Raw genomic sequence first — 18,854 nt, 5'->3', positions numbered from 1 at the left:
AAAAAAAAAAAAAAACTCTTGGCCACACACAGCCAAAGGGGGATTTCTTAACTAACTACAGCATTAGTCAGAGCTGCCCTGCAGTCTTCAAGAACCCCCATCTTTCCACAAAGGATACATTTCACCCTCTTTTATGCACTTCACAGACAAGCCATCCACCACCTGGAACTTGTATATCCAGCCGTAATCTGTATGGTGACATCTGAGCACAGTAAATCCAGTGTGTCAAGCCACAGTTGTCAGCAGCGTAAGGCAGAGAGCACTGGCCTCTTCACTGCAGACAGGCAGCTAGAAAGAACACCCCCCTGAAGAGAAACATTTAAGAAATACCTTCTGTTGGTAAATGCTTATTTTCTCTTAAAAGCTCATCCACTTTTAATTATTTACAAGTAATAAAACACGTAATAACACAGCCAAAATTATTGGGGTAACTTCCTTTCAAAAAGCACATATTTGGGTCATGATTCCCTCTATCTCTTTTAACTTATCGAATTTTGAATCTCTCTGGGCTGTGGGTGGGGAGTCAGGGAAGCCACCATTTGGGGTGTGCCTAGGGCTGTGGGCCAGCGTGGCCCCAGGCCGTGGCATATATTGTCCGAGGGAAGGAAGCCCAGGGCCAGTCAGACAGCCCCGAATGCCACCCAAGGGGAGCAGGGATCCTGTCCTGACAGCAACAGGGAGCCTCTTAAGCTTTCTGAACAAATGAGCACAGTACTGGCAGCAGTGAAGAAACAGTGGAAGGACCAAGGAGAGAGGGAGAACAAGGAAGAGAATCCCAGGCCAAGGGACATGTACGTTGTCAAAGGAATCGGGGAACTCAGCACAACCTTGGGGAAACATGAGAGTCAGCTCTGTCACGATGCGGCAGACTGAAGAGGGATACAGGGAGATAAAGGGAAAAAGCCAGGCTGGGGGCTCTTTTCAGGCTGACAAATTTGAATTTTACTTGGAAAGCCCTGCGGAATCCATGGACTTCTCTGTACTAGAGAATGCTGTGATGAAGTTTACGCTGCTGGAAATACACAGGGTAGGTCATTTCACATGGGGTAGACATTCGTGAGCCAGGAGCTAGCCAACACAAATTCTGGCTGAAGAGGTTTCTTCCCAAAGCCTAATGCACACCAACCGTATGTAAAGTGTTTCATTTTAAGCCAAACTGAACGAATATAAGCAATATCACATTTAGAGCCTTACAATGGAGTTCCACCTTACTCAAAGTTTAGGCTCTAAATGGCAGGGGTAAACTTAACGTACGATTAAATTATCCTTAAAAACTCCATTTAATCACCATAAGCACAGGCACTAGGAGGTGTTCCCACAACAGGGTGTGGAGGAGTGGGGGGGGGGGACATGTATGAATACAAGTCTTCTCACCTCCAATGTCACGTCAGGCCACACCACACATTCACTAAGGGGGTGACCCTATAAATGCCTTTACCTTTTTCCACTCTGTCTCTTTGCTGAGCATGTGGAATTTAATTCATTAAAAGTGAAATATCCCTGTGATACAATACTCATAAGCTTCTACCAAAGCAAACAAAACACATTAGAAAAATAACTAGCCCTCCTTTAAATATGGCACTTCTCTGGCAAATGGTATATAATTTAAAACGTTACCAATGTACAAAAGTCAATCTCCGCCATTTTCCAGAATCACATCTAAGGAAGGTAAATTCATACTCGAGTTCTAATCGGTACGTGGGTCTGCAGAAGGCAGCCTTCTGAACACTGTTCACGAGCAGGCTGACGAGACTACTGCATCTCCTCATCTGTGTATGAGCTTGAGGGGTACTACGGCTTCTTGACCTCAGAGGACATTCCAATAAAGGAATCACGAGTGGCACAAACACTTTGAACCTCTCAGAGAAGATGCCACATAAACTCAAGGTGTTATTACCATTATCTCTTTCTACTGAGTAGCCTGGGAAAGCCGTCAGATCTTTGAACTCAGGAATTAGGAACACAAACTACTTCTTAGGTTTGTCAGCTTCAAAAGTTCAGGATACATACTTTATGACGGGTGCCCAGGCCAAAAACAGGACAATTTCAAACACATGACACAAAACAATAAAAGACTAAATGTTTAATGTTACATGCAATAAACACACACACACACACACACACATTGCATTCACACATTTCTATAGCAGAAAAAGATAGCCACACTCAAATTAAGAGCTGACCTCCTTGCATTAATAAGAGGAGTGGATATCCTCTCCCCTGGAATCCAGGCCACTTAATGACTGGTTTGGTACATAGAAGAGAGGGGTTAATGGGTGGTGGCTTCTAGGCCTAGGTCTTAAAAGTGTCCTCTTCCTGTCTCCGTAGGAGCCCTGAACCACAGCCTAAGAAGTCCAACTACCCTGAGACCTCAGGCTAGAGATGCTATGTGTAGGTGCTCGTTTGTTTTTTTTTTTTTCTTTTTTCCATATACTGTTTTACTGTTTATTAATGTGCCATGGAATAAACATGGAGAAATACTGGCCTTGAGGAGTATTAAAATGATCTTTATATCAAAAGAAGGACTGAGGGGCGTAGGAGGTAGGTTTGGGAAAGAGAAGGCTCATACATTTTTAGACTGGGATTGAAAATTTGCCTCTAGCAACTTACAAACCCAGGAGCCACACAAATCCCTCGGGGTCACACACACACTCAAATACACTCAGTGTTCTTGGGAGCACGTGCAGTTGGAGGACCGTCCCACACATTGTATCCCGCTTCTGCTCCTGTGCTGCATGGCAGCTGACGCCGACCAAGCACCCCCCCCATGTGAATGAAGCCATCTAGGACCCTCCAGACCAAGTCATCTGCCCCCCCAACCCCGAACAGCCCCACATAAACCCAAATGGAGAAGAATCACTCTGCTGAGCCCTGTCCAAATTCTCAACCCACAAAATCATGAGACATAATTAAATAGTTGTTGATTTACGCCATTAAGTTTTGGGTAGGTGGTTATGCAACAATACCTAAATATACATTAATTTTCAAACAATATTTTTACTAATCAACTTATGGTTAGGTGTTATTTGACACTGCTGAACAAGATGATAAATTCTTACACAGGCATTGCTATCGGAGCTATAAAATTCCGTACTAGCAAGTTCCTATAGCTATAGTATATTTGAAGGCAACATTCTAAATATTACAAAGAACTGTACTTTGCAGCTCTGAAAGCACCCTTGAGGAAATTATCTCACCAGTCACGCCACAAACGCTGTCAACACAGTGCTAGGTTCTTGGCTTGCTAAGTGCACAGCACTTCAGGGGCAGCGGGGAAGAACTGAAGTGGCCTCCAGAGGAGTGGTTACGGGAGCCCACCCTGACAGTGCACGCAGTCCAAAGGAAGGCTGGCGAAACCCGTGTGAAGAACAGCAGCTTGGGAGGCACCACAATTCCGGACTTCAAGTTACATCACAAAGCTGCAGTAATCAAAACGGTATGGTACTGGCACAAAAATGAACACAGAGCAATGGAACGGAATAGAAAACCCAGACATAAACCCACAGTTATATGGCCAACTAATCTTCAACAAAACAGGAAAGAATATCCAATGGGAAAAAGTCTCCTCAACAAATGTTGTGTTGGGAAAACTCACAATGGATTAAAGACCTAATGTGATACCTGAAACTTATGGTTTTTATGAAATTCTAGAAGAGAACACAGGCAGTAACTTCTTTGACATTGGCCATAGCAACTTCTCTCTAGACATGTGTCCTGAGTCTGGGGAAATAAAAGCAAAAATAAACTACTGAAACACATCAAAATAAAAAGCTTCTGCACAGCAAAGGAAATAATAAACAAAACTAAAAGGCAACCTATAAAATGGGTGAAGATATTTGCAAATGGCATGTATGATAAAGGATTAGTATCCAAAATATATAAAGAACTTATACAACTCAACACCCAAAAAACAATCCAATTAAAAATGCACAGAAGACACAAACAGGGGCGCCTGGGTGGCTCAGTCATTAGGTGTCTGCCTTCAGCTTAGGTCATGATCCCAGCATTCTGGGACTGAGCCCCACATCGGCTTCCCTGCTCAGTGCGAAGCCTGCTTCTCCCTCCCCCACTCCCCTGCTGGTGTTCCCTCTCTCACTGTGTCTCTCTCTATCCAATAAACAAATAAAATCCTTAAAAAAAAAAAAAGAAGAAGAAGAAGACACAGTCATTTCTCCCAAGAAATCCAGATGGCAAACAGACACATGAAAACACGTTCATCATCACTGACCTTCAGAGAAATGCAAATCAAAACTACAATGAGATACCACGTCACACCTGTCAGAATGGCTAAAATCAACAACACAAGAAGTAACAGGTATTAGAGAGGATCTGGAGCAAAAGGAACACTTGTGCACTGTTGGTGGGAATGAAAACTGGTGTGGCCACTCTGGAAGACAGTATGGAGTTTCCTCAAACGCTGAAAAATAGAACTGCCCTCCAATCCAATCCAGGAACTGCACTTCTGTGTGTTTGGTACCCAAAGAATACAAAAACACTAACTTAAAGAGATCCATGCACCCCTACGTTTATAGCAGCATTATTTACAACAGCCAAATGATCGAAACAGCCCAAGTGTCGATTGATTGATGGATAAAGATGTGGTCTAAATACACAATGGAATATTACTGAACCATAAAAAAGAATGAAATCTTGCCACTTGCAATGACATGGATGGAGCTAGAGAGTATACTGTTCACCGAAATAAGTCAGTCAGAGAAAGACAAATACCATGTGATTTCACTCATACGTGGAATTTAAGAAAAAAACAAACGAGCAAAGAAAAAAGAGACAAATCAAGAAACAGACTATTATAGAGAACAAAGTGATGGTTACCAGAGAGGAGGGGGATGGATGGGTTGAAACAGGAGATGGGGATTAAAGAGTACACTTGTCACGATGAGCACCAGGTGACGTATGGAAGTGCTGAATCACTTGTATTGTACACCTGAAACTAATATAACACTGTATGTTAACTAAGTGAAATTAAAATAAAAACTAAAAAAAAAAAAAAGCTTGGTTATCTGTCCACTTTTCCCTACTTCAGTAATATAGAAAACATATAAAAACATAGGACATAAGGAGCCATGCTGGCAAAAACAGCAATGCCATGTTGAAGATAATAAAGCTGATCCATGGTCAAACAAGGCTGTGACCCGCGTTCACGAGACTGAGGCCTCAGACCAGAAGCACGTATTCGCCAGCATCAGCCAGGCCACCCTTGGCACTCTGGTGTGGGAATGGGAGAGGGACCATGAGAATTTTCCAAGAAGCAGAGTATAAAAGCGTGTAAAAGGAATCCACTATTGGCTCTGAAAGTGTGCCTAAGGGCATTATTTACTCTCATGGAATTGCGACATCCTAAAGTGCAAGGGCCACGGCAGTCTGTCACGGCGGAGTAACTCAACAGTGCAGGCTTTGCAGTCGGAGGGGTCTGCCTAGGAAGGCCAGGCCATCGTGCACCACATGTGCAACTTTTGCCCCTTTCTTATCCTCTTCAGCCTAAGTATCCTCACCTGTAAGCTTGGGACTGCATCAATACCTCCCTCCACTCTCCTGGATTACCATATACACACAAAGCCTGAGCCCAGCACTTTGGGCCTGAGCCACAAAATGCCCCATAAACGCTAGCCACTACTGCTCACAATAGGGTAACCACCACTATTTCTTGACACCGCTCTTTCCTGATTCTCCTCCTACCCCTCTGAAACTCCTCAGTGACTTGGGGCTGAGAAAACATGACAGGTATCACGGTTAAAGGTACTTTCCCAACATCTACCCAACCTGATAGGCAAGTAATAACGCCTCAATACTGCACATCTTGTGTAAGAGCCTTCGATCATCAGCGCTGACCCAAAAAGCTTAATAACACCAAAAGCAAAGACTAAGCTGAAAATACCACTCCCCTGAAATCTAGAAAGAAAGCAGCTTCCCTCCTCATAGGTAGGAAAAACAGCCCAGGACCAAAAGCTCTTCAGCTTCAGCTTAAAGATCCAAAGCACAGCATCCACCTTTCAAAAAGACTAAGCTATCTCAAACTCCCCAAGAGAATAGAAAAGTTCTTAACGGAAAAAAAAAAAAAAAGTAAATATGTGAGGTGATGGATGCAGAGTATTACCTCAATGAAAGCTCTTCACAATGTATATCAAATCATCACACTGTACACTTTAAAAGTTATTATGTTGTCAATTATATTTCAATAAAGCTGGAACAAAAAAAATTCCTCCAGAGCTTGTTTCTCTACACTTTTGTTATAAAACTGGAAAGTTATTCTGGAAAGTTTTTGAAAGTACCATTCAACACTTTCATTAGCAAAGCACAAAAACTCAGGAAGTTGTGAAGGGAAGAGAGGGCAAAATTCCGATCTCCCACACGGCCATGTCTCTTTTTCACATCCTGTATGAAACAAAACCTTTCAATTTCAAATGCACTCATGTGAAACAATGTTTACAAACAAACACTAGAAGGGATCAAAGCCAAAATATGAACACTGCCCAAAGAGATAAAGTTTTATTATTTTAATCATTACCTAGCAACTGCCCTAAACACATATGGAGAGAGGGAGAAATTATTTTAATAAGATGTTTAAGGCTCTCAAAGAGAAAAATAACCTTCGAAACGGTGGTGTGGAAAGATGAGAGGAGGTGGTTCTCTAAAATGGGAAGAGAGTCCATTGTTGACAACCTGGCAAGTCTGACATAGTGATGCTGCCATGCCCAGAACCTGAGCGAGTCTTCAAGACACCACTCCCTATTTAGTATGATAAATAGGTCAACTCTTGGGTGAAGTCTTCAGATGACTGCCATTGGGTGCCTTTAGCTGAACTAAAGCATTAAAAGTTGCATCAATCTGTCAATCCTTATACCTAGCTACCTAAGCAAAAGATGTTCTGTGTTAATTTACTGCTGATTTAGCTCCCCAAAATCACCTTCCTAAGATACAGAGAAGAGTAAAGAAGAGTACAGGTACATGAATTATAGAGGCCTATATAATAAAGGATTACAGAGGTCACAAAAATGTCAGCTTTCCCATTTTATTTTACAACTCAGATCATCTCTTTGAACTCCAGGGTATTCTCAGAACTACTACTAGTCAATAAACGTGGAAGTTTTTAAAAACATTTCCGTATTTTATAAGTATAAATACTATTTATAGTTTCTTAGTTTTATTCTTCCCAAGTTTCAAAAGATTTTTTATGTGGAAAATGCAAAACCAAAGTCTTTTAAAATATAGCAAAGAAATTTGACATAATTTCCTTTGATCTAGCGGCATGGCAGCTGAAATTTTAGAAAGTAACACGGGCTAATAGCAAAGACGAGTAAGTAAAAAGTGACACAGGCTAAGACAGTTGGACAAACACATTTCTCCTTGATCCGTAAAAGAATCAGCTTAAATCACTAGGTGATCAAAACATTTGTTTTCCTCTAATTCCAACTGATTCACTCGTAGATACTAATACTGGAATTTCTATAGTACTTCAAAAGAAAAAAGTGACCCTTTGGTATCACAAATCAAATAAAAATCAACTTTATGAATCAGCCATTAAAATTGTGCCTAATCTATGTTTAAAACTTGAAGAAAAAGATCTAATACTAAGAGTCTGTTACATGAAGAAGCATTATCTACATTAAGTCACTTAACGTTCATTCCTGCAACCAAAAGGTAGCATTCCCAAATTACAGATGGGAAAACTGAGGCTCACAGAGCTTGTAGGACTTGCCAAAGTTCAAAACCACTGTAAGCCAAAACCAAAAACTGAAAAAGCTATTCCGCTGTGGACATCTTGGAAAAATCTAAATCAGTGTCACTGGGATTTAACTTCTTAAATTGCAGAAAAATGTTTCCATGATTTTTTAAGGAAGAACAGTTTTACCACAAATTCAATTTCCCACATCCAGGGCAGTTCTAATGAGGATGAGAAGAAACAATTTAGAAGAGTTGATTCAAGTGAGACTTAATCACTGGCAACCACTCTTCGCAAAAATGAAAGAACAGTACAGCTAACATCTACTCCATTTTATCCCTACAATGCTTTTTTTACATTCTCTCTTCAAACCCTAACAATAATCCCATGAAGTCGGTGTTACTAGAAACCAAGGATCCTGGGCTTACAAAGGTTTCCCTTCTTGCTCTCAGACACACAAATGACACCATCTGCTCTTCTGAATCCTGGTCCAGAGTGTGTCACTCTGATGTGCCTGTCTCCTAGGAGAAAACATCCATAACCAAACTGTCCACCTTCAGCCAACTGTGTTTTTGCAAACATCTGTGTTTTAAAAAGTGGATCATAAAATACAAAAGATAAAACTGACCCCACCATAGAAAGTTCAGGGTTTTATTAGCTTTCCAAGTTTCCTTGAAAAAAAAATATTCCTGACACTATGTGCCTTCAAAATTTAAAATATACTCCTTTCATAGGTCTCAGACAATGCAAATGCCCAAATCTGCCAGATGTGGTTGTTTAAACAGTTACCAATCCAAATAAGGCACTTTCACTAATAGATCCTCTTGATTTGCTTGAAAGGTTTTTTCCAGATCTGTAACAAAGTGGTAAAAGTACCAAATCCTACATTCAACTTTAATGGATTCAGTGATTAGTCATATCCTGTGTGGTGGTACATCAGGAACCAATATCCCGTACATTTTAGCTCCTCTTCTGCAGGTGCTGCTGGCTGTAATAAGAGAAATTTCAGTTTAGAGTATAACCCTGCTGGGCAGGGACCCAGCTAACTATTACTCACATATGACTTTGCACGCTGGGTTTCAGAATTATAAATTATGCATCTTAAATGCCTTTGTGGTAGAAGAAAGTCTGTTCCCTGGAAAATAGTTTCTTTTTTAATTCTAGATTTAATATTGGACTCAGAAAATTAAAACACAGACATAAAAAATTTTTCCAATATTTACTGTATACTTTAAAGAAACAGAAAAAAAAACCCAGTCTCACATCAGCCATCTACACAAAAATGATACTATCTACTTTGTGTTTTTAATCTGTTAATACAACATATTTTTAGTATTTAGTAATCCTAGGTTTTTGAGATATGCAGTGAATTATTTTCTGAAGTGCTAGAGAAGGAAGCATTGATTTTTATTGTAAAATATCTCAAACAGACCTTTTCAAAAATACAAACCCTATAATATAGATTAGTTTTCTACTCTAAAGGGATGTGATACAAATAACAAGAAAAACCATACACCAGAAAAAAATGACTGAGTTCCAAAAAATTAAGTCATACAGAGTCTGAATAGTAAAGATAATCAAAAGGGAAAAATAATATTGACCTGTCATGTCTAAAACCACTTAAATTTATATTACCATAAAAACAATGACGTCCGGACTACCTATGTGTATGTGTGTATACACATACCCTACATTTAGTATCAGGCACTGTCATATATTTAGTTATACTTCACAAAAGGAATAGTGCCATTAAGTGACTTCTGAGCATGTAATTTATCCTAAAAGACCCTTCTCTCTAGATGGTAAGGAATTCTAAAGGACACTCCAGGCAAAATACATCCTAACTTCCAACAGCATGTGTTTGACCTAGGGGTCAAGCCCCATCATTTCAAAGTAAGGGAAGCAAAATATTTTCACAGGGAGGGTGGGTGGAGTAAGAGATTCTGCCCCCTGTCTGCTCCTCTGAAAAGCCACTGCACATCACTCAGACTTCAGGGTTCCATGAGCACCATAATGAACAATACAGACTAGCTAGTAGTGTCTCTGGCTCTGGGGACTGGCAACAGGAGCCCAGCCCAGAATTTCTGAATGTGGGAAGATGAAGATGGGAAAACTGAGCCTCACAAGCTTGTGAGATTTGCTAAAGCTCAAAATGACTGAGGACCAAAGCCAAAAAGTGGAAAAGCTCTTCCACTATGAACATCTTTGGAACCACCTCATCAACCTTCATTCAGCAAAGGCAGCTGGTGAGCTGGGCGGGAAGAAATCTCTGGCTGAAGGAGACCAGGTGAATTGTCGGGGTAGCCTGTAAGCAGGAAGAGAGGTAAGCAAAGAGAGTCCAGGGGACTTGGAGGCTCAGAGTGAACAGCTTACTGGACAGCAGCAGGACAGAAGAAGAAGCCCAAGAAAGCAGGGTTTACACAGTGTATGGGAAACTCCTAAAAATAGCCAGTTTTTACTTGAGATTTCTGAGCTTCTCTGACATAGTAATACATGTTTTATGGGACTCTCGGAACTATAAAATACCTAAAAAGTGAGCTTTGTTCATAGTGACTTATGTAGTCTATTTTTTAACATCTTTACTGAGATAGAATCACAAACCATAAAATTCACCCATTTTAACTGTACAACTCAAAAGATTTTTACAATATTCACAGAGTCATACAATCACCAACACTATCTAAATTTAGAACATTCGCATTACCCCCAAAGCAAACCCATTAGCAGCCACTCTCCATTACTCCCACCACTACTCTACTTTCTCTATGTCTACTCTGGTCATTTTGCATATACAGAATCATATAATACATGGGCTTCTGTGACTGGTTCCCTTCCACCTAGCACAATGTTTGCAAGTTTCATCCATGTTGCAACATGAATGAAGATTTCATTCACTCTTATGGCTGAGTAATATTCTAATGAATGGATAAACCCCATTTTCTTCTGTTGGTTGGACATTTGGGTTGTTTCCATTTGGGGGCTGTTACAGCTAATGCTGCTTTGAAGACTCATGTACATGATTTTTTGGACGGACATGTTTTTATTTCTACTGTACGTATATTTTATAGTCTATTTTTAAGAGAAAAAAATTAAATAATGACTTTTCAATTCATTTGGACATGGAGCTTTCAATTTTATTTCCAAGTTCCAATATCAGCGGATAGAAGAAAAAAATTAGCAAAAGTAATATTTAATGTCATAAACCACCTAAAGATGGCAAGCCAGACCCAAGAAGACATAAAGCTATGAAAAAAAAGTCATTTGTACATACTCCTTCCAAGTGAAAAAAAATCTTAAATAAGATAAAACAAATGACTAAAACAAACAAAAATCACCTGTCTACCGTGTTCACACAACTCCGCATTTCTTTTCATAAAGCTTTCTCTATTTTCCATGTAAAACAGAAAAGATACCGAAATACATAAAATTATATAAATTTACTGATCCCCTACCTCTCTCTACTGCCATTGACCTTGGTCCTAGCTAGGCGTGTTGTATGAGTAGCCACGTAGAAGGAAAGCAAACTGTGTAGGCTGAACCAACCATTTTACCCTGTGCAAAATGGACTGTGGAAATCACCTCCCTGGACCAGTTTTACACATTTCTTTCCATCCTTCAAAAAAATGCGTAAGGCTCCAAACATCTATTCCGTGTCCAACATCACTAAGCTGCGTCGAACTCTACAGGGAGGTAAAACCTCCCAGGACAGATGGAGATCTATCTATGGGTTAGTGGTACTAGTGAGACTAAGTATTACCTCTGTGACCAACTCATCCAGGTTCATCATGAGCCAAGAAGCACTTCACGTGAGCCAGACTCTCTCTGTGAATCCAGATCCTAAACATTTCTATTTACTGCTGGCACTTACCCAAGGATCCCAACCGACAGAATTAGAGGCGCCAGACCCAACACAGGTATGTTTCAGGGCCAGATTCCCACACTGCTCTGGCCACCTGCCTTGAACCAGGCCCAGTGCAAACCCTATGACTATCCCTCGGCTTGATCTGAAAACAGACTGAACTCCTTCAAAAGAGCTGACACAAAAGAATAACTTCCAGATACTCCAAAACACACTGAATCTTAGTGTCAATTATAATCTGTTTGTACCAATATGCCAAACACACCAAACCCTAAAGTGCTGGTGATACAGTCTTCCAAGTAAAAATATACTTATTGTGTAATAATGTGTACAATGTGTTTATTCTCAGCTTTTTATTTACTCAACCTATAAGATTCCTTTGCAGCAGATGTTGGCTATACAAGTAAGACTGAGGCAGGGCCACTGCCCCCCAAGCATTTCCCTAGAGGGAGAAGGAGCTCAGCTGCGTTCTGTAGATAAACACACTGAAGTACCACACAGTAAAGCTCATTCATCCAGGTCAGTACAGGAGCTAAGGCCCCAGGAGAGGCACACATTGGAGAGCCTCAAACAGCCTGGGAGGCAACGCCAGCCTCCCAAAGATGGCTGGTGTGGGAGGAGGCTCAATAGATGTGCGGACATAGAAAAAGCGGACATAGAGGAAGCAAACACTCAAGACAGAAGAAACAGGAACGTGCGAGCAAGTGCAAGTGGGCGGAGTGTGGGATGGAGGAGCCCGGTGACGGAGAGGCTGGAGGCAAGAGGGGTCCCACAAGGGACAGGCTGTGCTGAGGTGGCAGGACCTGGCCTCTGGGGAAAGCAGGTGCAGAGGCACTTACACAGAAGAGTACAATGAGATTTGCATTTTAGAAACACCAGCCTTGCAGACACACTGCATTTCTTTTTCACTTTTGAGAGGGAAGACAGAAAATATTAATAAAACAATATTTATGTCATTCCACTATTTTTATGCTTGCCTCTATTGTCATTCAAACTCTGCAACAATATAACTATTTTCCTAAAAGTTTCAATAAGCTTGTAAATGTGTAACAACAAGCAGTTATATATTATTTGCAGGAAAATCTCACACCAACTGTTAAGATTTTTCATAAAAACCATGACTTATGTGTTTTTAGTAATCAGCAGTCCTCCCCTTCCAAAAAGAGAAAAGCACATTTTCAAAAGTTACTGTCTGTAAACTCAAGTTTGTCTGCTTTAAAAACAACGAACCGCTATTAAACAACTCAGGTTTCCATACTTCAGGGACAAAAGCAGTGGCCCAAAGGCCAGAGGCCCAGATAATCAACCTAGAGTAAAGCCAATATTGGCATTTCTATACACACACACACACACACACACACACACACACACGCAAAGGCACACACTTCGCTCTTCTGATTGCAGTGCTGCTTAGGCAAATATTAACATTTTTACCTATTCTTTAATTAAATTACACTCTACCTTCTTAAGTAAAGAGGAAAAAACCAAACAGGATAATAGGATACTTGGGAAAGTTTCCCAGCAAGTAAAACTGGTGAGTAAAACATTAGTGATTCAGCCCCAGCACTGAAGTCTCACACTCATCATCTGTTCAGTACTCACATTAACCCTGCAAGGGAACAACCCACTTTAGACATAGGAAAAATGAGTTTCTGTAGGGTTAGTTTGCCCAAAGTTAAATGGTAATTAAAAAAAAAAAAAAACAGTAATACCAATAATAAATAAATCTAGGTCTCCAAACCCAATCCAAAGTTCCCACCACCCCCCAAGAGAAGAGAGCTATGGGGGAAAGCAGTGAGTTAAGAGGTTCCAGTAACTCCCCTCCTTCACTCTACCCTTTTCCTATTCCTTACTCAGCATTCAGCAGCATTTTAGATGGAAGGCAGATCCCATCCAAACAGCTGCTCCAGATATCCTCCCAGAGGACCATTAGTCCATACTGCTGCCCTGCCCAAATACCCTACTCCTTCCCGTACCAACCAACTGTATAAAGTCCCAGTGTCATGCCCTGGCATTCACAATCCTCCTCCTGATCCCGACCCACCATCTGGCATGAACGCTGGACAGGAGCCAAACTAGCCCCGAAAGCCTGAATCACCTGTGTTCCTACAATCCCCTCCCTCCCACCTCTCAGAATTGCAGCAGATGCTCTCATGCCTAGACCCCACTGCAGACCCTCAGAACCAAGACATCTTAGCCAGGCAGGTGCTTTCTGAGATCACTATCCATTTAGGAAGCCCTGGCCCTCTAGCAGGGCCAGCCATCCCACTCACTAAGCCCAACACCAACTCTAGCGACTGAATAGGATCCCCCTTCCAACCCAAGGCCATAACAACCACTCACATCTCTGAAACCCAGAAGCAATGACTGACTGTACCACCCTGTTGCCAATTAATGTTTCTACCTACTATTATCATTTTATGTACTCATCTGGTCTTCTTGAGTGCAAGAATTTCATCTTGTATTTCTCCAGAGGGCACAGCATTCTGTACACAGCAGCCCTCCAAAATATCAACATTTTTTTTGAACAAACATGAAGATTTTCTTATCTTTCTCCTAACCAGATTGAGGATGTACAGCAGGAAAAATGGGAAGCCTCAGCGCCAGACCTGATTCACTCAAAATTAAGGAGTGGCCAGCGAAGAAAACCTCAGAAACCAAGGGCACGACACTAAAAAGTCACTGCAGTTGGTGCTCTGTACCCTGTGTCCATCAGGATTCAAGGATGAGTCAGGCTGCAGGCACGAGAAGAACGAACAGACACATATACAGCAGACAGTCCTCCAACTCTCAGCACTCGAGAATAGTTCCTGCAACATAATTCTCAATGTCTAGCACGACACCCTCCTTAAACAGGGTCTGGATGGGGATGGGTGGATAGAGATGGAACAGCCAAGACATTTTCACCCATCAGCGATCATAAGCAGAAAAACATTTTTTCACTAGAGGGGAAAAATGCTATGACTAAATGTAAGCCTCTGCTTATTGAGGACATTTCTGGTATTAAGTCACACCACTTGACTGTCCAGAAAAACTGATTTGTTTCACCTGAAAAAAAGTTAAAATATAATGCCAAATATAGTAGCCCCATCACACTACAAAATGCTTATTGCAGAGAAAGCCTTAGTGACTTCGTATCTGTCTTTCCCTTTTCCTTTCTTTTTTCGGGGGTTGGGGGGGGACTTAGTTGATTTTTATACAAAGCCATAAACATGATCTTTCCACATTTTTTCCCCACCAGATGGGAGTCTGTCAAGCCACGTGTCACCGAGCACCTTAAACACCACTCCACAGTTAGCCGGCTACCCAATTCATCATACAAAATTTACCTTGTCCTATTAAACAATAAGAGGTAAAGAAGAAAGAATAAGAGTTAAAGCAAGTGTTCATATGTGTTTACCTCATAATCACCTTAAATAAGGTAGGAGAAAAGAGAAGAAAGACTAAAGTTTAATCTTAACCAGTACCTAACAATGTAAGAAGAAAAAACACCAATGAACCTGAAAGACACTGAGGCTCTTGCAACATCGGAGAGTCAACAGTCTTGTGACCCAATGATTAAACTTTGTGTACTACAAAGCCCATCTTAAAATTCACCCACTGAACTGTGAATTGCACTTCAAGAGCCTTTAAATAATTTTAGAACGCCCTGACTCATCTCTGACTCCTCCCTCTCACTTATATATCCAACTCCAATGCTACCATCCTCCTGAGAATTAGCCTCCTTCCATCTCCACCTGATGATCTCACACTTACCCTCTAAAAACTCAGCTCAAATGCCCCTTCTCTTAGGCATGCCTCCCCAGACTCTCTTAAGAAAACAGCACTCCTCTTTCCATGTTCCCAGGTCACTGTGAAACAACTACCACTAATATTTAAAAACAAGGTCCAGATCTATCCCTAAGCCCCCTCAGTTACATCTGCCCAACACCCCAGACACATCCCCTTCTCCTTGCACCACAGTATGATGGTCCACAACATGGTCTCCTTCGCTTGAAGGACCACGGAGCCTCTTGTTCTAGACTCTTAGACTCCCAACTTCCATAAGGCAGCCAGTGGGCCCCCTAGATGTCCACCACCCAGAACAATGCCTTGAATATAGTAAATGCTTAAGAACTTCTGTGGAAGGAACAAATGACTCGATCAAATCAAACAACTACATTTTTATCTCCCAAACAGGCTTTTCGACCAATGTCCATGGTGTGCCTAGTGAAACAGAACTAATTTAACCATGTAAAATTAGTAAAATGAAAGGAAATGTCCTCCCTATTCGTCCTCCCTATTCAGTAACACAGGCACACTGTCTAGGTTATATTACTGTATTTCCCTTTCATTTCACAACTTATTTTGGTCTCCAAAGTGCATATGCAACCTGATTATTGATTTAGAACATTTAGATCATAAACTGCCATTCATAAACAATCTTTTAAAATGTTAAATGTAGGTTTAGAGAGTTATGTTTCCCCTTGTCAGCACTGCAAGATGAACGGGTGCCCAATTTCCACTAATTTTATTTGATTTTCAATAACAGTTAAACCAACTGTAAGGAACATTTTAGAGCTGTTAAATATGGTCAACATCTTCCATCTTTATGTCAGGTTCCTAAACGTTCCCCCAGATTATCTTCAAAAGGCCAAATTTAAGCTATTCTTCCAAATATATACTAAAAACCAAACAATAGTGTACAAAGTTTTTCTCCCTTAATTCCAGAGAGAATTGGAGGACGCACACAGTATACACTCGGGCTGGCAAAGCCACCGGCCCTCGCCTGCTGCCCCAAAGCCCACAGGAGCTAGGCCACGCCACTACCGGAAACAAATGAGAAATTTAAGTGAACATGCTTTTCACCAAACGTTACTCTACAGCAAAGGAAATATCCTCAGGTGCTTGACAGAAACTTCGGAGGCGTGGGCTCTTGTCAAACACAGACAGCCGATAAAACAATTTAACAAAATGCCTTTTCACTTCTGACACATTGTAGAGGAATGCAGTTAAGTGGAGACAATGTTATCACTCCACGAGGAAAAAGGGAAATCTCGTCGACTCCCAAATCAGGCCCTAGCTACGCAGCCCCGGCACCATATGGAACTAGTTCCAGATAGGTAAACGCTGAGGTCCTTGCAGGAAAACTTTTCATTCAGGGACTGATTTCAGGGTTGTGCCTTTTAAAGGAGTCCTGCACGGGAGCCTCTCAAGCACCGAGATTCCGTGCCCACCCAGCGTCGGCCAGCCCACGGAAGCGGGTGTCCCTCTTGGGGTTGCCGGCGACTCTCCCCCATCAGCTGCCCCCGAACCGCGCCGGGCCGGCCCTGCCCGCGGGCGACCCGGAGGAAAGGGCTCGTGGCTTCGGCTCTTTGCCCCGCCCGGACGAAGGCAGTGCTGGAGCACAAATGCAGCCGCTCTCCGCCGAGTGGGGAATAATTAAACTCTCCTCCAACCAAAAAAGTTCCCTTTCCCCAGCCTTTGCCGCGGGGCCTGGGAGCGGGGAAAGGCCTGAGGCTGGATTTCCACCTCCTGCAGCCGGGGGGAGATGGGTCCGGCCAGGCTCTGCCCGCGCCCCGGAGGGCTGGGTTCGGGCTCGGCTCCTAGGACAGGCTCCGAACGGGCGCCTCTGGCCGACGCCCGCCCCGCGGCCGGAGCCCCGAGGGAGAGGCGGGCGGCGCTCCGCCCGGGAGGAGCCGCGGGGTCCCGAGCGCTCACCCGGGCTGCGCCCGCGCCCGCCCCACCGGCCCGGCCCGCGCGGAGAACTTTGCCGCCCGCAGCCCGGGGCGGGGGGCGCCCGCGAGGCCCGGCCCGGCCGCCGCACTTTCCCTTTCCCCGCCTCCCCTCCGTCTCCCTCCTCCCCTTTCCAGGAAGCGCCATATTGATCCCGGCGCCTTCCCCCTCCTCCTCTTCCTCCTCCCTCTCCTCCTCCCCCCTTCTCCCGCCCCCACCCCCCGCGCCCCGTGCGCCCCCGGCCCCTCACCTTGGCGATGGCCTTCCGGTAGCGGGTCACCGCTTGCTGGATGAGGCTGAAAACTTTCATGTGGCCGTCTCCGCACGGCACGACCACCCGGGTCCTCCCGAAGCACACGGTCACTTTCATGCCGCCGCCGCCGCCGTCGCGGGCCGGCCCGCGCCCCTCGCTGTCCGCGGCCGGAGCGGCCCCGGGCAGGGGCGGCTGGACGCTGGGCGCGGCGGGGCCGCTGCACGGGCGCGCGGGAGGCTAGGGGCGCGGGCAAGCGGCGGCGCCGGGGGGCCGCTCGGCTAGCATGCCCGGCCCGGCCCGGCCGCCTTCGCCTGGCCCGGAGCTCGCCTCGCCTCTCCCCGCTGCAGCGGCCGCAGCCTCCGGCCACCTGTTCGGCGTCTCGGCGCGCTTGACGGTGGCGGCCCGGGGCTGTGTGGCGCTCGCGCTCACTCGGGGCCGCTGGGGGAGGGGACGGCGGCGAGGGGAGGAGAGGAGGAGGAGCGGGGCCGGGCACACAACACCGCGCACATGCGGCAGGGGGAGGCGCGGCCCGCTCCCCGCGCGGGGCGGAGCGCACGGCCGCGGCCCCACGCCCCCGCCGCCTCCCTCTCCAGGCCGCGGGCGGCCGCGGGACCCCGACCGCACGGCCCGCCCCTGCAGGCGGCCTTCTGCCGGGGCCAGCCCTTTCCCGGGCTCCGCCACGGAGGTGGGAAGCCGGGGCGCCCCTCCCCCCGCCCCGTCGCCCCCCGCGCTAGGCACCGCGTCCCCCACCCGCCCCCCTCAAGCACTCCAGCGCGCTGCGGGGCTGCGCTCGTATCGCTGAGCCCCTCCTCGGGGGCGCCGCTCCACACCCCCCACCCCCGAGGTCTCTCCAGAGCCCACCCCCTTTCTTTGTCACTTTTAATCCCCTTCCTCCGGCTAGAGGGTTCTGGAGAAATCGTTTCTAGAGAAAACACTTTACTCTTGGCGCCGCGGACTCAACGCACAGAGACGCTCAGAGAGGAGCCGTCTCCACGTTGCCCCAGGAGGATAGGGACCGGGTTGGGCCGGGAGGTTCCAGCGGAGGTTTCTCCTCCCACGGGGGCCCACGCGCAGCCAACGTCTCCCCCACCCCCACCCCCCGGCCCGCATCTTGGCAGGGTTTTTGCACTGGCTCGCTTGCTCCGCTGCAAGGCCGGGCGGAGGTTGTTATGCGTTTAAAGCAAAAATTAATCGTCTGCTCTGGGGAGAGGTTGGTGAAGCTTTGACTCGACCCGGCCTTTCTCCAGAGGCCATACTGTTTACCTTGAAGTTTCCTGTGACCCGGTGATGACCCACCCACTTCAACATGTAGAATTTAAACATTCATAATTCAGATCATTTTATTC

At 44.7% G+C, this 18,854-nt stretch overlaps 1 protein-coding gene across 15 annotated transcripts in view; it reads right to left on the bottom strand.

Moving 5' to 3' along the window:
• The window catches only part of PARD3 (par-3 family cell polarity regulator), a 636,797-nt gene extending 618,817 nt beyond the window's left edge, over positions 1 to 17,980 (bottom strand). For 8 of the 15 annotated variants that reach the window (XM_045786391.2, XM_045786392.2, XM_045786397.2 and 5 more), the window contains exon 1: positions 17,506 to 17,978. In XM_045786391.2, the coding sequence (XP_045642347.2) occupies positions 17,506 to 17,625 (120 nt within the window). In that variant the 5' untranslated portion in view covers positions 17,626 to 17,978. Of the gene's footprint in view, positions 1 to 17,505 lie in introns of all 15 variants that reach the window. The other 7 variants (XM_045786400.2, XM_045786404.2, XM_045786403.2 and 4 more) reach the window with 3 other exon arrangements.
• Between the last annotated feature and the right edge of the window lie 874 nt (positions 17,981 to 18,854).

Source organism: Ursus americanus, chromosome 31, assembly GCF_024610735.1.
Source record: "Ursus americanus isolate L20-20 chromosome 31, mUrsAme1.1.p, whole genome shotgun sequence".
NCBI classification, from domain to species: Eukaryota; Metazoa; Chordata; class Mammalia; order Carnivora; family Ursidae; genus Ursus; species Ursus americanus.
The sequence above is the reverse complement of the archived record's forward strand: the minus strand, read 5'-3'. Positions and strand labels throughout refer to the sequence as shown.